This window comes from Trichoderma atroviride, chromosome 3 (genome assembly GCF_020647795.1).
Source record: "Trichoderma atroviride chromosome 3, complete sequence".
Taxonomy (NCBI): domain Eukaryota; kingdom Fungi; phylum Ascomycota; class Sordariomycetes; order Hypocreales; family Hypocreaceae; genus Trichoderma; species Trichoderma atroviride.
The window spans coordinates 1,703,778-1,716,980 of record NC_089402.1 but is presented as its reverse complement, the minus strand read 5'-3'; the positions used below and the strand labels follow the sequence as shown (position 1 = coordinate 1,716,980).

Genomic DNA, 13,203 nt, shown 5'->3' with positions numbered 1-13,203 from the left:
AACACGACCAAGTGTTAAACCATACGAGTAAAAAGAAAAGCCAATTGCTGCTAGTTTCGCATAGCTCGGGCTGGTAGCGCCGTCTTACACGCCCCCGGTTCCTTGTTTGTGGCAGCAACGTCTATGCCATGAAAACTTGAGCGCCACGTCCAAGCCGCAACTGAGCAGAGCACAGCCCAAAGCATGAAGCTGCTTGGTGCTCTTGTCTCCAGCTGCTGCTGGTGGCTGCTGGTTCCTGAATTAGCTTGGATTCAGTTGGATTCAATGGGCGCAGACTGCTACAGCATGCTCTCTCGCCTAGATACACGCCCTTTATCTGTCTGCTGGAGCGGCACGTACTGCTACCCGCAGCTTATATGGGGCCAAGGCTTACACTGACGTACATGTACGTTCGTGCAGGTGACATTTTGCCCATGCACGTCTCCCAACAAACAAAGCCCAGCCTCTAATGGCTGTTTCTTTCCAGCTGTATGAGCTGGTGGTATCAATAGCCCACGCGTATTACCTACATCGACTTTTCCCAGCCCCCAGTAATAGAAACATTCATTAGCGAATTGTTGCGTAACCGACAGCTGCTGAAAATCTACACATATCCATTCTGTGTTCACGCTGCTATTTCTGGGCATGTGGTTGATCTAGATCTCGTGGAAGGGTCGTGGATGGCGGTTACCTCGAGCCACGTTCATTCCTTCCAGTCGTGTAGTACCTGCACCAAGATACTATTCTCGGCCTTTAGTAAATCCTCAGGCACAAATTCGGGCATTAATGCGGCGTGCTGTCTTTGATCCCGGAACCTTGCACTTCACCGCCAACAGCCTGGAAATAAAGGAATCATCCACAGCCTCATGACAGTAACGGACTTGTCCGCCAGCCGTCTTCAGGGTAGCTGACTCTGTCTGCTGTAGTAGCCATTGAAGCAAACCAAGCTCTTCCCGAAAACCCCCTTTACAGCAATAAAGGGATATGCAGCCATCACCATGACCGCTTCCCAACCCCATACCCGGTCGGCCTTCTCCGAATATTCTACATCCACGTCAAAGGAGTACCATTCAGGGGATTTTTTAAGCATTTGCCAGTCGGGTAGCGCAATGCCTCTCCTGGAGATGCAAACCACGGCTTGATGTGGCGTCATCATGTTCAATACCAGGCAATCCAAGCCTCGTGGTGCAGGGGGTTTGTGTTGCCCCTAGCCACGACATGTCAATCAGCATGGCGGGCAGCCTGGAAGGGGGAGCACAGTATTGCGCCTTCACGGCATGGCAATGTGTATATGTGAGTTGCACATGCCGCAGCATTATGTTTGCCCTTTAACCCAGACCTACTATTTACGACTCCATACTGTGCTACATTGGGACGGATATGACCGTCAATCGCCTATCTGCTAGGAAGTGGTAGCCTCGGAGATTCTACTCGGCCCGCTCCCATAATAAACGGTCCCAAAGATCTGGATGTTACTAGCTAATGTAACGAAATCGAAAGGTGGTTGTCAATCTGCTCAGCAACAGTCGATACTACAGTGACACGAAAGGATGAATGGGGTGGAGTGGTACAAAGCACCAATTATAAGCTTTGGTGTCGATATCATGAGCCGCTCCTAATGATGCCTTGTGAAAGAATGGCGATGAGCTAATCTAGACTATCCGCACAGACATCACAATCTATCATGCTCCCGAAGGAGGCGAGATGCCTACTCTGCGAACTGACAATTACAGCAAGGCTTCCCTCCCTTGGTACCCGCGTTTGCCAGACGAGTCGTTTGCGACACTCAACCTATGCGACGGCTTGCGGATACATGCACCTTGCAGCTGCAACTCCGTTGTTACACAAAGCCCAGCATGCCAAAAACTACCGGTGCCTTCGGCGAGAAGCGAGCAATACCTCTGCTACCTACTTGCCGAGAATCCATATCAGATGCAACGTGCCTGAAGCATCAAGGGCTGGGCTGGCCAGATTTGTTTCTGGCAAGGCTATCCTATTCTACAACCAAAGTATGGAGTGTGAGAACCAGGTTCCAGGCACCGTGCAAAGAACGAAACAGCCAAGATTGTGCTCGGCAATACTTTCTGCAACGAAACGCTTGGACCGCTTCACCCCTGATGTTTATGCGTGCCGTGGCATTCCGTCGAAGCTTTCTAGAATGCGCTTGTCTAAAATTGGCATTTCCCCACAGTCTCCATTCATTCTCGAAACAAAGGAGACGGGACCATTTTGACAGTGCGGATTTCACTTGACCCGTGTTTTCCGTGAGGCTCTTGGTGAAGCACAAGGGTGCCTGACTAGCAGTCTTCTTCAACAAACCAGGGAGGCATGTTGTTCAAAGTACATCGCCGATCGGTCCGTTCCACTCAAACTTCGGCCAACTGTCGCCTCTCTGCCCGTCCGCAGGAGCACACAAGGCCCCGGCACGGCTCTACTCTTGACACGCAGCGGAGCACGCTTCGCAGGCCGGAAACGCATCCGTTATTGCCAACGGCGTTAGTCTCGCGGCGGAGGGGGCAACCCAAGAGTCAAAAGCAGCCATGTCAAGGCAGCAGTATGAGTTTGAAGGAGACCGAGCACTTGATCCCCTTGACCGGCCGGCATAGTGGCGCATCGGTACCGTCGCCCGAGCAGTACCGATCATATGCCATTATCTCGGCTCCATGCCGGACCGCAACCGCGGCGTTCGCATGTGCTGGTGCTACATGCTCCAGAATAGAGGTAGATTCGCGTATACGGAGGCGCTACTCTGCATCGCCGTTTGAAATGGAGTGTACAGCACAGAGTACAGAATGCAGAGTGTCACGGTTGAGGCATGGGAGACCCTGACAGGCACTATGGCCTGGACTTTGCATAGACTGCTTTTCGTGCGTTGGCCGAACTTTTACAAAGAAATGCCAATCAGCAATCAATCATAATTTCGCCTATGAACTGGCTTGGAGTGCCAGCGGTCATCAAAAAAACACACTACAAGCACCTGATTCTTCAAGCTTCCAACAACCTTCCATAGCCCAGACGCACGTTTACTCACGTACCATGTTCACGCCAACGCACAGGTACATGAAAGTAGGTACATATTCATGCGGAATCCCCATCCTTGCACGCCCCCGCCGCTTGTGATCGGTCATGTGGATTTGGAAATACCTACGCCTGGCAGAATCTTGAGCGGAAGGCTGTTGCACCCTGTCAGCCACTTTGGCGGAACCCTTGTTCGCGGTAATACTTGTAAGGCGATACTGACAGCTGCGAGTAGCTCCATTGTCAGCCGCTCTATTGTCAGCCTGCGATCTACTTGTAGGTACTGGGTCCCAGCCTATGAATTGCTACAGCAATACGGGTAATGTTAGTATGTATCCGTACTGGTACAGTAATATCCTAATTCTGCTACTAGATGGTAGCGTTGTTGCTAGTACTGGCATAGCTTAGGAATCGATCCCCTGTCCCGGATGCCTTTCCGCTGGCTGATGAGATGAGGAAAGGAAGAAAACAAAGCAAGGCCCTGTGGTTGGTTACCAACTTTTGGGAATAGCGGGAATAGCCCAGCTGTCATCAAATGAAACAACCCGGAAGTCATCAGTAGCAACTGCGGCTTGCTAGCGGGCTAGAGCAAATTTACAGGCAATTTCACCGAGTCGTACTCGTACAGCACAACACGCACTCTTGTTAAACGAGCAAAAGCCACGGCCTCATGAGGGCGCTTTCTTAACCCAATTCATCTGCACTGCTGCACGACGACGAGTCAGGATCATGAGAGCCAGCATCGGCCTGTTCGCCGCAGAGCACGGAGCGGTATTGCGGAGCACGGCAATGCGCCTGGTACATGCCGAGCGGTATCGCCGCGTTCGCCTCGCCGCATCTTGAGCTGATAGATGGAGCCGGAGAAAATGCCAGGCTTTGCCTTGGATGGAACCTTGTTTTCGTTTCTTCATCCGCCTCTCCTTGGGCTGTATTCCATGCATGTCCTAGCAATGTTTATGCCTCTGCTTGCTAAAGAGTTTTAGTCAAGGGGTCAAGGGGTCCAGCGATGCAGTTCAGCGAGAGAGAATGTATGAGTATGGATGTTTCGGATTGTGGCCGTTGGTAGCAGGGCAGCTACAGCGGTACATCTCAAACGGCACGGGTTTGTTGAGACCCCCTGTCATGAGTGTTTCTTCAAAGAACGGGGTGATTCATACGCCACCGTCACCGTTTTTGCTCAATAGGCGTACAGGGCGCTCTCAGCCAGAGACGACGCAGCTCTACAGAGACACTAGCTCCTTCACGCTCATGTGCAACTTCCACAACTCAAGACGCCATGTGGAAATCGTTCTGACAGGCGAGCAATATCTCCTATTGAATCCACAACACATGGCAGGTCAGGTCAGGCAAGTCCCACGAGCACGTTTGCCTGGAGAATGGATCCACCCTCCCATCACGGTGGATGTGGATGGTGATGGCGCCGGGGAGCTTTTCCGCTGGAAATTCGTCCCGAGCAACGATTGTTTAGCGTTGGTTCAATCAGCTAGAAGGGAAAAGAGAAACGAGAGCAGACGGCCCTTTACAGGCCAACGGATCTGGACTTTGGTCGGAGGCCACCCAGCGCGCGGCTGAGCTCGCTGGCTGGCAGCCGTCGGCCATAACAGCCCCATGCAGACAAGGGGCCTGAATGAAGGCCGACTCGCTTAGATGGGCTAGGCATTATTAATGTGGAATGTTACAGAATGGAACGAATCAATCGTTGCCTTCTGGAAGCCCCTTTGATCACCTGTCACGATCTATCTATATCGGCGGCATATTGCTGCTAGTAGCATTCCTAGCTACTAGTAGATGCTATATGTTTCCACGGTCAGGTGCTGCGACGCTGTATCCCGAGTGTCCGGATTCAATCTCGGTACCAGACGATGCTTCTTGGGAAGGTCTGAGCGAAGCAAATTTAAATTTGATGGAACCTCAAAGGACGGGATGCGTAGGACTGATCCTAATTTACAGCAGACAAAAGTGCTTTGGACCTGGCATACCGCATTCGGCACCCTCCAACTACTTCGGGCTTGCATAGTAAGCAGACAGCTCGACAGAGAGCTTGCGAAGCAAATTCGCACATGCAAGGCCGACCTTGCGAGAAGACAAAAACCACAGGATTCTCAACACGCCACCTCACATGGAATCTCATGTCATCTGTCGTGCGACTTCGGGACTGACGCCGAGGTTGGGCAGAGAGGTGTCGCCAACGGTGAGGCACGGACTATTCATCAGTAGGAGTCTTTGTGCAGCTATCGGGAATTATCAACGTGGTTCGATATTTCTCTTAAGCGATAGACCTTGGGCGAGACTCGATGCTAGAGGGAAAGGGCTGCCTCCTGATGTTGGGAGAGCCTCGGCGCCGTTGATGCAGTTTAATCGGATGTCATGTGTGTGAGAGAGAATGTTGCAGTTGGACCATTACTTGCACGAGTATGAGTAGTGCTACAAAATATCTCAGCAGCGAGTGCTACGTAATCCTGTATTCTGTAAGCAACGAAACGATTGTTTGAGGATGCGGATACGGATACGCCTTTATACGAAAACTGTAAGTTGAGGATTGCTATAGGGTAGCTTTGGACGGATGCCTTGGAGGAAGAATTCAGAGGCGTTTAGAGCTATGAGTGATAACAATTATCGATTTGGCATTGGATATTGTGATATTGAAAAACGGAATGCTGTTTTGAGGAGGCCTACTACCAGAGTTGTAACTATTGATAAGAAAATCGTATTTTGGTTGGCCATCCACATCTGTGGGAAGAGTCTATGAGAAAAGGCTGTTGAATAAGGGTGCTGGCGGGAAAAGCAAAAAGAAGAAGGAAAGAATTATTGCCCAATATCACAATCTCGTTTTTATGGCCATTCAAATTTCACGATTGAAATCAGTATGGAATCCGGCTGGTTCGGCCTACTCATTCGATTAACACTGCTGGATTATCGTGAAATGAAGTAGATGGAGACCATGATCCGGTACTTTTCCTACTTTCTTAGTCACTTCTCAGTGTGGATTTGGACAGCTGAAAAAGACTCTCAATGGGCTTGAAGGGACTATTGGCATATGAAGTCTTGTCTCTGTATTTCGTATATAGGAGGTATTCTTCTCCTATATCCCTAATGAGTTGTGGATGAGGCGGCTGTGCTCTAGAACAAGTTAAAGAGCAGCTGCCGTATTTTTGAAACAAAAGTCTCGTATCCAAGATAAATCTACAGCATTCATAGTCAGTATTTCATTGCATTACTGTCTTTACTGGGTAATTCCATGTTATTGCAATTCATGGCGTTCTCACATATCAGTTAGCCAAGTACATTGATCAAGCCCACTCTGCGTAAGAACTAGGAGTATCCCGCTAACGCGCATCTCCCCCACAGCCCCTCCACCCGTGACGCAGCATCATCACCAACCAGCGCCCGAGCTTCCACATCCGCCTTCCAGAGCTCCAAAGCCTCTCAATCCGCTTCTCCACGATAACGAACGCCTCCTTTCTTCTCACCACCTTTTACCACCGAATAGCCGTATCCTCTCCCTGAAACACGCATAAAGAGAACTTCACCTAACAAGGCTTTCCCCGCCAGCCATGTCAATCATCCAGCAACACACCGCCGCAACGCTCGGCGACGCCTGGCGCACCGTCAACATCGACATCCTCAACGAGGACTCGAGCGTCAACTTTGACACGTCGACGCTGCACCCGCCGCAGCCCGAGATCAGCGAGGCCGACGTGCGCAATCTGTCGACGCAGGTGCGGCAGCTGCTGCGGGGGGGCGATGCGGAGGGTGCGCTGAGGGGATGCCTGGAGACGCCGGTTTACAACGGGGTGGATGCTGCAAAGGTATTTCTTCTCGTTTGCTGATTTGGATATACATGTGTGTGTGAGAAAATATGCTGATGGGCACGGATTGTCGTAGGAGGCGCATTTGCAGACCATCATCGAGGTGCTGCAGTCCATCAAGGCGAGCGACATGACGCCGCTGCTCAAGGGCGTCTATGCGTCCCCCGGCGGAAGCGAGCTGCTCGACGTGCTCATGAAGTACATGTAAGGCTTGATCGAGCGCATATACAATGATGATACGTCAAAAATAAAAACAAAAGCTGACAGCATTACCTTCTAGCTACAAGGGCATGGCCGTCGGCGCTCCCGCAACCACCGGCCTCAAGTCCCCCGCGAAGATGACCCCTCAGTCCACCGGCTTCAGCCAGGTCGGCTCGCGCCCCGGCGTTGCCAACGAGTCCGCGTCGGCGGCCATGAGTGTCTTGTTGAGCTGGCATGAGAAGTTGGTGGAGGTTGCTGGGCTGGGATGCATTGGCCGGACAATGACCGATTGGCGAAGAGTATAAAGGAAGAAGAAGAGCAAGGGGTTGGGGTAGCTGATGCTGCTGGGACAAGTGTTGAAAGGAGAGGGGGGGATTTATTATTGCAAAATTTTGAGTGTATAGAAGCGGTATGAAAGGAGCCCAAGGTGTTTGGCTTTTCTTTACTTTACAAATGGGAGCAAATGGCTATGAAAATTTCATGGTATAATGGTCATCCAATGGCTGGCTGGCTGAGATATATCTTTTTAAAAAAAAAATCCATCATGTATTCATGCATGTGGTATATATATATGTACCTGTCTTACTACTCTTTCTTTTCCAGAATATCCTTCAGATTCGTCTGGCCACTTCCTCTAGCCAGGGGCTGTGGCTGGTCCTCTCCCTCACGCCAGCCAATCATGTATATAATTCTAAACGTTGCAGGAATAGATCCGTCTGGATTGCCGTGCAAGGACCGGTAGATGGCATCGTTGGCAAGCAGAACGTCTCTCTGGATGGGGCCCATCTCGCGGTTCAGGATGGCGTTGCTCTCGCCCATTGCCTGCAGGTCCTGCATCAGGGCAAACGTATCGGGGTAGTCGACAATGATGTCGTCAACGTCCACCGTCAGCATCTTGAAGCCTGCTTTCTGAAGCAGGCCGCCAACGTCTCGTACATCGGCCAGCGGCGAGACGTGCGGGGACATGCCGCCTCTTCGTTCCTGCTCTGCCAGCTGCAGGGATGTCCGTAGTTCGTACAGCGTGTCGCCTCCAAGCATTGCGCCAATAAAAGGGCAGTCTGGCTTGAGGATGCTGTTGATCTGGGATAGTACGCCGGGGAGGTCGTTGATCCAGTGCAGGCTTAGAGAGCTCAGAACAAGGTCAAAGGACTCGGGCTCAAAGGGAATTGTTTCTTCATCGTCTACTACCTGGCGAGTCAAGGAGATTTTGTCGTTGAACTCCTGGTCGGCGTCTCTGTAGAGCCTGGCCTCGGAAGAATCAGTCGCAATGAGTTCGCCGATGCGGGTCGAGAGAGGTGGTGACTCGGTGACGTCGGGATCGGGGTCGGGGTTCTCGCGCACGAGGGCTTTTGCAACATTGCATGAATTGGCGCCGAGGTCGAGAGCTCGGGGGAAGTGTCGCCTTATATCCTGAACAAGGTTTTATCAGTATAAATCATTTTTTTAGGATGAGATAATGGGGGTATTTCAACTTACAAGAAGTCTCTCTGTCAGCCGGATAGCCGCCTCATCCTTGAGATAGTCTGCTATCCGGCTCTCTTCGAGATTGGAAGCTGCGCGCTCTTTCTGCAGCCATTTTGCCCGTCGATTGAAGACTTGGAATCGTGTCGCTCCCGAGGCGACTGCATAAAAGCGACGAGGGGCAGCAGCTTCAGCGACGAATTGGTTGCTGCTGCGCGGGGCCAGCCTCGTAAGGCTGCTTTTTCCCCAGCTCATGAATGCGGACGGGCGCACACACGTGGACATGACATGCTCATCCACCGCCTAGAATCCAGAGCGGGAGGAATGGATTGTGTGCATGCAACTTGCGAGAAGCTGGAGTTGAGCTTTTCGAAGAAGAAGCTAGCAGTGACGTACTAACAATGTGCATGTATTGACCCAATTTAGCAGCGCAGTGCACCCGGCTGTGGTTTTTTCTTGAAGAGTTGCAGGCGCACGGGCCACGCGACCACAAGGTCTTCGACAGCGCAAACGGCTGCGAGCTATCGGCGTTTATAGTGGCCATCACCCGCTACGGGATACTGGAGCTCCTGGGGCCCTCTCCTAATCAGGCGCTGCTCCACGCAAGGAACCAAATGGCCCTCTATCAAGGCCTTCGACCTTCTCCCGAGCCGCCCGTGAGACGCGACACCCAGTGCCTTGCATCTCACAACTCGTGGCCAACGCTGGTCTGGACAATCCGCCGTTCCTTTGGCACCGCCGCTCGTGCACAATCCGCCGCGCCCTCATCAACCTCGCTGCTGCCCTGTTTTTTTCAGCGGTCCGTAGGCTGTACCGTAGCAGCCGCCAGCATTCCTGCCAGCCAGAGCGCCAGTCGCAGTGGGCGATTACACATCCAGATCCCGCCGAAGCCTCGCGACGCCGTCGATGCTCGCCGCATAAAGCCAACCCGACGAACTGAATCCGCCTGACTATGCGATCCCCCCCGATAGGCGATTGGTGTCCGGCATCAGCTGCTGCAAATATTCAAATCCCGCGACAACTGCTTCGCAATTTAATCTGCCTCTAATCAAACGGAGCAAGCTATAATACAACAAGAAAAATCCGGAAAAAAAGGGGCGAGCGCGCGCCCGGCTTTAGAGAGACTCGACGAATCAAACCTCCAACATGTCGTCGTCTGCGTCCGGCTGGATTGGCCGCTCCAGCAGCAGCAATGCTAATATGCGAGGCCTGGTGCAATTCATTGCCGATTTGCGAAACGCTCGTGCCCGCGAGTTGGAGGAGAAGCGAATCAACAAGGAGCTGGCCAACATCCGACAAAAGTTCAAGGATGGCAACCTCAGCGGCTACCACAAGAAGAAATATGTCTGCAAGCTGCTTTACATCTACATCCTGGGCTGGAACGTCGACTTTGGGCACCTCGAGGCTGTGAATCTGATCTCTGCGAATAAATACTCGGAGAAGCAGATTGGCTATCTGGCCATGACGCTGTTCCTCCACGAGAAGCACGAGCTGCTCCATCTTGTGGTCAACAGCATTCGAAAGGATCTCCTTGACCACAACGAGCTCTTCAACTGTCTCGCTTTGCATGCTATTGCCAATGTTGGAGGCCGCGAAATGGGAGAGGCCCTCAGCGGGGAGGTGCACCGATTGCTTATTTCTCCGTAAGTCCCGATGTATACTGTACCGATGGTGAGACGGGAAGCTGACTGACTGATGCCGTTTAGGACTTCCAAATCGTTTGTCAAGAAAAAGGCCGCCCTGACTCTACTACGACTGTACCGAAAGCACCCGGGCATCGTGCAGCCCCAGTGGGCCGAACGACTAATCCACCTGATGGACGACGATGATTTGGGCGTTGCGCTGTCCATTACCTCTCTCGTCATGACCCTGGCTCAAGACGACTTGGAACAGTACAAGGGCGCCTACTCCAAGGCTGCTGCTAGGCTTAAGCGTATCTTGATTGATGGAGAGTACACCACCGACTATCTGTATTACAAGGTCCCTTGCCCCTGGCTCCAGGTCAAGCTTCTGCGGCTGCTGCAATACTTTCCTCCCTCGGGTATGTTGAATTTGTCTCCTGTATGATTATGTGACTATGCGCAGTGACTAACCCATCACTAAATAGAGGACACCCATGTGCGCGAGCTTATCCGAGAGTCTCTGCAAAAGATTCTTAACCTGGCCATCGAGTCAAGCAAGAACGTGCAGCAGAACAATGCCCAAAATGCCGTGCTCTTTGAGGCCATCAATCTGATTATCCACTTGGACACTGAGCAGGACTTGATGAAGCAGATTTCTTCTCGCCTTGGACGGTTCATCCAGAGCAGAGAGACCAATGTTCGATACCTGGGACTCGAAGCCATGACCCACCTTGCCGCGAGATCTGAGAATCTCATACCAATTAAGCAGCATCAGGACATCATCTTGAGCTCTCTCAAGGACCGTGATATCAGTGTCCGCAGAAAGGGTCTTGACCTTCTTTATAGCATGTGCGACTCCACAAACGCTCAGGTTGTGGTAGGCGAGCTTTTGCAATTCCTTCAGAACGCAGACTTTGCCATCCGTGAGGAGATGGTACTTAAGATTGCCATTCTTACGGAAAAGTACGCCACCGACGTCCAGTGGTATGTCGATATATCCTTGCGACTCATCGCCATGGCTGGTGATCACGTCAGCGATGAAGTGTGGCAGCGAGTCATCCAGATTGTGACCAACAACGAGGAGCTCCAGGTATACGCTGCTCAGACTGCGCTTCAACATGTGAGGTCTGACCACTGCCACGAGACGTTGGTCAAGATTGGCGCGTACATTCTCGGAGAGTTTGGTCATCTTGTTGCGGATCAACCGCGCTGCAGCCCCATTGAGCAGTTCCTGGCTTTGCAGAGGAAGCTGTCGGCATGTTCGTCAAGCACACGCGCCATGATTCTTTCATGCTTCATCAAGTTTGTCAACTTGTTCCCTGAAATCAAGCCTCAGCTCGTCCACGTCTTCGAAATTTACAGCCATACGCTAGATTCCGAACTGCAGCAGAGAGCTTGTGAATATCTGAAATTGGCCACGCTGCCATCCGATGATCTTCTTCGGACATTGTGCGACGAGATGCCCCCGTTCCCCGAAAGAGAATCGGCATTGCTGTCTCGTCTGCATCAAAAGCACGCCAACACCAGCGACCGGCGGACATGGGTTGTCGGCGGCAAGTCTGCCAATACCGAGGCAGAGCTCAACATGGCCAAGCCTGGTGGTCTCAAGAGGACGTTTAGTTCCGCTGTCCCGCCCAACGGGAACAAGGCCAATGGTGTAAACGGAAGTCATGCCAATGGCGTCTCTGACCTGGCCGGGCTGGACATGAACTCGCCAACGGGCGAACAAAAGCCTTTCAAAGCACCAAACCTGGCTAGCGCTGCTCATCTTTCTCCTGGCTGGGAGAAGGGCTTCAACAGGCTCTTGCTAAAGGCTGAAGGAGTCTTGTACGAGGATGGCCAGGTTCAGATTGGCGTCCGGTCAGAGTACCGCGGACAGATGGCTTGCCTCATTGCGTACTTTAGAAACAAGAACCCGGGGACCATCACGTCCTTTACCACTACGCTAGATTTGGACGAGAGTGAAAAGAGCAATCTCTCCTGGGACGTAAAGGGCCTCCCCGAGAGCACGCTTGGACAAGGGTCCCAAACTCAGCAGGTCATCATGTTTGAAGCAAAGAAGATTTTTGAAAAGAGCCCAACCATTCGAGTCAGCTATCTGGCTGGTGCATTGCAGGCACTGACGCTAAAGCTTCCGGTTACTATCCACAAGTTTATGGACCCTGCAGACCTTTCTGCTGAAGATTTCTTCAAGCGCTGGAAGCAAATTGGAGGCGGTGGCCGAGAAGCGCAGGAAATCTTTGGCCTCTCTGGCAGCAGGAACGGCGCCAGGGAGATGACGGAGAGATTCGTGGCGGCAACGGTCGAGGGCTTCAGATGGCGTCTCCTTGATCTGGTTGACCCCAACCCCAAGAACGTAGTCGGTGCCAGCGTGCTTCACACCTCGGAGGGAGGCAAGTTTGGCTGTCTTATGCGCCTGGAGCCCAACTACACCACACAAGTAAGTAATTTTGACATCTTTCCTACATCCACCTGTTGTGTTTCATCTCTTCGATATGATGCTTTGCAAAAATTAGTATTTGCTACTTCAGAACCTTCGGGTCATGAGACAAACTTTATTCACCTTTGCCCTGATCATCGATCTTCTCTCTTCCTGTTGTTGATACACTCTGAATGGTTTCGCGAGATGAATACGTTGCTAACATGGTGATACCAAAGATGATCCGATTGACGGTCCGAGCCACCGATGAATCAGTCCCTCGGATCCTCGTCAAGCTCATGCAAGAAAGGCTCTGCGTCGGAGTGTCAACACAGCCCGAGAGACACGAGAACCCGACACGGCAAGACATTTCTGATGCTTTTGGAAGTGTAATGGTTAACTAATTGCCATTATTACTACTGCTATTCTCCTTTTTTTGGACTGGACATATTTTCTTTTTTGCTGAAATATGTTTGGCAACCACAACCACATGACTGACTGGGAAATGTCTTGACACGCATGGAAGCATATTGGGCGTTTTTTGGGAGAGAGAGAAAGCATGATGGACGAGAAATAAAAGATATCAAAAGTGCGTGGACGAGATATTTTCTTTCTTTTTTTTTTTTGAAAGCCGGCGATGGGCGAGATTGAAGGCAAAACTCTTTCTTGGTTTTCTCTGTATGTAATTTAGTAT

At 51.6% G+C, this 13,203-nt stretch overlaps 5 protein-coding genes across 5 annotated transcripts; 4 read left to right on the top strand and 1 right to left on the bottom strand.

Moving 5' to 3' along the window:
- Window positions 1-4,023: 4,023 nt before the first annotated feature.
- Window positions 4,024-4,569, top strand: TrAtP1_005793 (uncharacterized protein; the record flags this gene model as incomplete). The annotated part of the gene is made up of 1 exon (XM_066112865.1): window positions 4,024-4,569. One exon carries the CDS (start codon window positions 4,024-4,026, stop codon window positions 4,567-4,569), a length of 546 nt encoding a protein of 181 aa, XP_065968951.1.
- Window positions 4,570-6,391: 1,822 nt separating this feature from the next.
- Window positions 6,392-7,535, top strand: TrAtP1_005792 (uncharacterized protein). The gene is made up of 3 exons (XM_014089057.2): window positions 6,392-6,806; window positions 6,883-7,010; window positions 7,087-7,535. Exons 1-3 carry the CDS (start codon window positions 6,552-6,554, stop codon window positions 7,310-7,312), a joined length of 609 nt encoding a protein of 202 aa, XP_013944532.1. The 5' UTR covers window positions 6,392-6,551; the 3' UTR covers window positions 7,313-7,535.
- Window positions 7,536-7,549: 14 nt separating this feature from the next.
- Window positions 7,550-8,938, bottom strand: TrAtP1_005791 (uncharacterized protein). Its single transcript, XM_014089058.2, has 2 exons — window positions 8,484-8,938; window positions 7,550-8,417 (listed from the first exon to the last, which is right to left on the bottom strand). The coding sequence occupies exons 1-2, from the start codon at window positions 8,751-8,753 to the stop codon at window positions 7,593-7,595; spliced, it is 1,095 nt and encodes a 364-aa protein (XP_013944533.2). The 5' UTR covers window positions 8,754-8,938; the 3' UTR covers window positions 7,550-7,592.
- Window positions 8,757-9,418, top strand: TrAtP1_005790 (uncharacterized protein; the record flags this gene model as incomplete). Its single annotated transcript, XM_066112864.1, has 2 exons — window positions 8,757-8,799; window positions 8,895-9,418. The coding sequence occupies 2 exons, from the start codon at window positions 8,757-8,759 to the stop codon at window positions 9,416-9,418; spliced, it is 567 nt and encodes a 188-aa protein (XP_065968950.1).
- A 196-nt stretch (window positions 9,419-9,614) lies between these two features.
- On the top strand, window positions 9,615-12,913 carry TrAtP1_005789 (uncharacterized protein; the record flags this gene model as incomplete). Its single annotated transcript, XM_014089059.2, has 4 exons — window positions 9,615-10,111; window positions 10,175-10,509; window positions 10,576-12,530; window positions 12,749-12,913. 4 exons carry the CDS (start codon window positions 9,615-9,617, stop codon window positions 12,911-12,913), a joined length of 2,952 nt encoding a protein of 983 aa, XP_013944534.1.
- Between the last annotated feature and the right edge of the window lie 290 nt (window positions 12,914-13,203).